The sequence below is a fragment of the Cryptomeria japonica genome, chromosome 5, assembly GCF_030272615.1.
Source record: "Cryptomeria japonica chromosome 5, Sugi_1.0, whole genome shotgun sequence".
NCBI classification, from domain to species: Eukaryota; Viridiplantae; Streptophyta; class Pinopsida; order Cupressales; family Cupressaceae; genus Cryptomeria; species Cryptomeria japonica.
The window spans coordinates 332687768-332693120 of record NC_081409.1 but is presented as its reverse complement, the minus strand read 5'-3'; the positions used below and the strand labels follow the sequence as shown (position 1 = coordinate 332693120).

Here is a 5353-nt window from a genome sequence, read left to right as displayed (position 1 = left end):
ACTTTCATTTCGTCTTCAACAATCATACCAGCTTCACCGCCTTTATTTCGTCTAACCAAAATGAAAACGACGGCAAACTACCCAATGACAGTTGTCATACACCAGTTTCAATAATTTCAAATTTCCAAATGTTTAAAATTTCTTTGGGAAAAAAACTTTATTTCTTAAAAGGTATGGTTATTTTCATTGAAAACTGAAAAATTTAAAGACAAATGGACAAAGATCAAACAGAAGGAAGAAAAGAAGGCCACATTTTTAATGAAAGATCTGGAAATGCAATTTGAGAGAAATAAAAGCTCAAAAATAATCAATCAAATTGGTATTTACTATTATAAAAGTTACATTCTCCAATGGAGGCTTTTAAAAAAAATTAACTGCAATTTACTTATTGCTTGTATTCCACATTATGTCCAGGTAAGATCTGCAGGCTGTAAATTCCTGATCCACGAAAATTCCCTGATTGAAACCAGGCTCATGTTCTTTACTACTGATACTGGGTTTGCTAAAATGCCTGTATTCATTCGTAATTGTATTGAAAATATCAACTGAAAACATGTGAATTTTCACTTTTGGGCTCATCTTATCTCGAACATATGCAAATGCCAATTGATCCCGAGGATTGAACACTTGTATTTCATTGAAAACCAGGCATGAAAACAGATTCGCTGGAAGATTGTTCTTTCTCAATATCAATGCGGTATCGCCCACATCTGCCAGACATGATCCTAAATCAGTTATATTTCATGGTCATGCTATAATAACAATAAGGATATTAAATTTCGCACAGAATTTATAATATACCTGCAACATATGGAAGCTTTTTTCTATTCCAGGGTTGTAAGCCATCGGCACAGTAATTTTCCATCTGCTGTCTGACGCCCTCTTTATTCCATTTTCTCCATCTCACTGTAAAAATGGCTTCTTCCATTGTGTGGATATTGTAAGCATGTCTTGACAGAGCCATATCAGCCTTCTGTTTGATCAGAAGATTCTCCAAAATCAGCAGCGGATCCACAGTCAGCTGTATTTTGGCGTCTGCCCAAATAGTGTACATACAGTTGGGAAAAAGCCTGTGCGGAAGGTATTTTGGTATCAAACCATCCATAACATATTCCTTGTATGGCAGCTCCTTCACCAGAACAATGCGCCACACTCCTATTTTATGAAACTTGTCAGGTTCGATCCCGTGACCTGCAAGTTTCTCAAGAGTTACATTGTCTACAAACATGAAAAAACACACATTTTCTGCGCTAATTTTCCTTACTCTCTTCGGCTGTCTTAGCCTATCATAGCCTCCAAATATAGCAGAAATTACCACCAATCCTCTGCACTTATCCATCGCTTCTTTGTCCCCGTCGCTCACTAGGAAACCAGGAGAATTGTAATTTGCAAAACCACATGGCAATTCCATTCCATCAGAGATCTTAAAATACTGCTTCCTGTTTTGAAAATCAAGATCAGCTCCAAAGCTCACTGGAATTGAAGAAGATCCAGGCGTGCCTCCTCCTAATTTTAAATATTTGAAGGAGGAATTCTGAATCAAATCAGCTTTCTCAATTTGCCGAAGGACTTCTGCGGCTGAGATTAAGGGCACAACACGGTCTTAGCTGAAATTCAAATCCAAATATGTGAAATTCAAAGGCTCAATTCAAAAACTATTGAATCACCTGAAGTATGGGAATATAAATCGCATGATTTGTTCGTCAATAAGGTAGCTTTCCTGAGTAAATACTTTTCTGCTCCGTATTGTGGAGGATATATAAATAGCGGCCCCTGAACATCTGAATCAACCTCAATTCCAGAATTCTCGTTACAGATCTGACTGCTAAACTTTGGAATAAGACTAAGGAAACTGTCCAGTAGGTGTTCAAGGCTGGATTTTGTTGTGGTAAGATGTGTATGATTCTTTGTGGCTGACAAGAGCAGGCATGGAATTGAGATTATGGAAATGGACAAGACCAACAATACTATGAATTTCATGGTGTCCATTTTGTGCAGAAGCAGCTTCTGCAACATTGTAATGTTTATCACAGCTTTTTCCGGTTGGAAGAACAATATTCTGTGGCCATGGCAGTTATTTAATGCCGACATGGCAGGGTGGATCCCTCAATCTTCTGTGGCCAAAGTAACTTCCTTCCGACACCGTTATTCATTTAATTTTTTAATAATGGAGGAGTTTAGATCTTCAGTTCTGACGGAGAGTTACGACTAATGAATTATATCATCAGCTCTGGGTCAGAATTTAAGACTCGTGTATTTTAGGGCGTAAATCCGCCTCATTTTTAATCGTTTTTGGGACCTTACGTTCAATTAGATCTGATTTCTAGTGGACCTATGGACAAATTAAACTTCACCACTAACCCAAATAAAAATTTAAAAAATTAATATTTTGATAGTTTTTTTAATAGATTTAATGATTTTTTTAAGAGATTTTAATTTTGATTTAATCATAATCAAATCACAATTGGACAAAAATTAATCATATTCAAATCTTTAATTAAAAATTTATTTTTTAGTCAAATATATGGTCTATAGAGATTCATTATAGCTATCTTATATTTAAAATTTAGATAACAACCCTTTTTTTAGATATATAAGTGAATTTCCCACTCTTATAAAAAAAAATTTAAATACCCTTTTCTAGATTTATAAGTGAATTTTCCAAAATATATATATTTTAATATTGTAATTAGTTTTTTATATTTAATATTTTATTTTTATTGAAAGTAGGTCATTAGCACTAAATATAAGGTTGATTATCTTGTGAATGAAAAATACTAGAATTTATTTAAATATTTTGAAGAAAAAAAATGCACTAGTGAAAAGAGTTTGTGTCAAGATATATAAGTCTTTTCTAATTTAGATAAATAATTAAGAAAAAAGATGATGCTAAATGGAAAGAGTTATATTTGAGTACACACAACTTTTTAAATTTATTAAAAAATATATATACATAAAAAATAGTTAAAAATATATTTTTGCACTAAAGTTTCAAATTATCAATATACACAAAAAATTGAAGAAAAAAGTTAAGATTTACTATATAAAGTGTGACGCCTCGTGTAACTTCAATTTCAACATTTTATCAGCAACTAAATTATAGTGTTTAGTTTATAAGAAAGTATATTCAAATAATTTTTTATTTAAAAAAAAAAAACTACAAACATAAAATACACAAAAAAATATATATTTTATTAGTTTACTTCATTTCAAAATTCAAAACATATATTTCACTTTGTATTGATTCAATTTAAAAAGTTAATCAACATTCGCCATTTGCTTTACAAAAGTGTGACACATCTTTGTGCTTTTACCCTATAATTAAGCTCTAACTTCACCTTGAACCCTAATCTAACCATAATTAAACCCTCGAATTGAACTCTATTTGAACCTGAACCTTAACCTAACATTAACCCTAACCCTAATTATACTTGAACCATAATGACAATTAAACTATAACATGAATGTATTTGAACCCTAACTATTATTTTACCCTATCAATAAATTAAACAATTAAGTTTGAGATAGAATTAGTGTTATAATCCTATTATTAATACTATACTATTCTTTAATTTAATATAAAATATTATTGTTATCTCAATCCAACACAATTAGCAAAGAACATATTACCACTTCCATCAATTATGTTTTAATTAATTTAAGATAATATAATTTCTTTTATATTTCTCTCTCTCTATATTCCTTAAATTACTCTCACATTTATTTATTGTTTTCATTTTAAAGAGATATATCAAATTAATCTTTTTTTGCTATGAATTTCTTATTATTTTTAAATTAGATACTGTACACTTTTTTATATATAATTTCATTTAAAAAATATTGATTAAGTGAATTAATATTGTTTTTTATTAAAAAAGCACTGAGAACTAGGGCACTGACCCTTTACATAACAAAACTATTAATGAGACCAAAGTGCAAAAACAACACTATAACAACATTAACAACAACTAATAGCAAAAAGAGACCAAGTCTTAGAAAATAAAAAACAGCAGCAGAAAACACAAAAACAAACTACAGGGGCGTCTTTCGCACCCCAGTGGCATCAATGGCATTGTTCCATTCATTGGACATGAACTTATACAGGTTCCTAGCCTCCTTCTTATCCTCCTCTTTGTCCGCAGTACGTTCCCTCAGCAGAGAGAGGGTGAGCGTCAAGTTATGTAAAGCCTACATATGAAATTTGTTAAGGCCCACAATTTGGGCATCCCAGGCCTCCACCTTGCTCTTGAGCTGATTGACATCGTCCATGATAGCCTGCAATTCAAGCACAGGGCCCAGGTTCTCAATCCTCTGCATGATGTCCAACACGTCTATGCGCAGCTTTTCCATTTTCTCCAAAGTAGGGACACCCTAGGGGTTCACAGTAGTCATGTCATCCATAGACTTATCCATCACCTTGGCCACATCTTTAGCAGGGAAACAATCAATATCATTGCCCAGGCCCATCAGGAGAAGAGAATTCATCCCCTGTTCCACCATCTTTAAATCCGAGTCCAAGTTACCAGAGTCTAAGGCTTTGTTATCAAAATTTTCCTCACCCATGACACCCTTAGTGCCCATGTTCATAGGGGCCCTATCCTTAACATCGACAGAGTCCTGGGTTTGCATCTCAAGATTTCCCGTGCCAGTGGCACCAACAGTGATCAGAACCATGGGGTCCCTAGTCATATCCACATCCACAACATCCCCATCAGGGGCCCCCATAGTGGTATTAGGGTCCTCTCCCTCCTTGTCCTCAATGGGGTCCTCCTCCGAGTCAATATTTTCGATCACAGGGGTATTCTTTTTGCGCAAGCTTTTGGAAGCCAGTCTGGAGGATCTCCTTTTAACCTCAGAATCAAGGGAAGGATTGTCATTCTCAGCATCCTCAAAAGATGAATTTTCATCAAAGACAATACATTTGCGTTTAATAGGGGTTTTGCCTTTGCCCTTAGATAGGGAGTGGGAAATGCTCAGAGAGGTGGATAGAGTCAAATTGGGGGAGACCGCAGATAAACAAACAATAGAGTCATAAGGAGGCAAAGACATGGAGAAGTTGGCCATAGAAAAGCCTTCGTGAGGATACTGGAAAAAATTGGGGAAGGCCATAGACAGGGCGACAAGCTGCTGAGGAGTAGGCATGGGGGGCTGAGAGAGTGAGACGTTCCAAGGGGGAAAAGGGCCTCATGAAATTTGTATAGCCTATAAATGAGGCCCTGGTGAAGGAGTTAGGGAAGCTTATCCCCATGCTTGGGATCCATGGTGTCTTTAACAAATCTTTCAATGGAATGCAATAAATAAAAGGGTAGACAGAGCAAATCATTATTACGAAAATGATTCAGAAGGGGCAAAT

General features: G+C 34.7%; 1 protein-coding gene across 1 annotated transcript; it reads right to left on the bottom strand.

Annotated features, from left to right (window-relative positions):
• Positions 1-294: 294 nt before the first annotated feature.
• Positions 295-2214, bottom strand: LOC131062008 (alkaline ceramidase TOD1). Its single transcript, XM_057995859.2, has 3 exons — positions 1668-2214; positions 802-1578; positions 295-710 (listed from the first exon to the last, which is right to left on the bottom strand). Exons 1-3 carry the CDS (start codon positions 2089-2091, stop codon positions 382-384), a joined length of 1530 nt encoding a protein of 509 aa, XP_057851842.2. The 5' UTR covers positions 2092-2214; the 3' UTR covers positions 295-381.
• Positions 2215-5353: the final 3139 nt, after the last annotated feature.

Coding starts and splice junctions, on each gene's coding strand:
- LOC131062008 (XM_057995859.2), bottom strand. CDS start 2,091: ATGTCGGCATTAAATAACTGCCATGGCCACAGAATATTGTTCTTCCAA. Junction 1,579..1,667: donor TTTATATTCCCATACTTCAG/GTGATTCAATAG, acceptor CCTTAATCTCAG/CCGCAGAAGTCCTTCGGCAA. Junction 711..801: donor AAAGCTTCCATATGTTGCAG/GTATATTATAAA, acceptor CATGTCTGGCAG/ATGTGGGCGATACCGCATTG.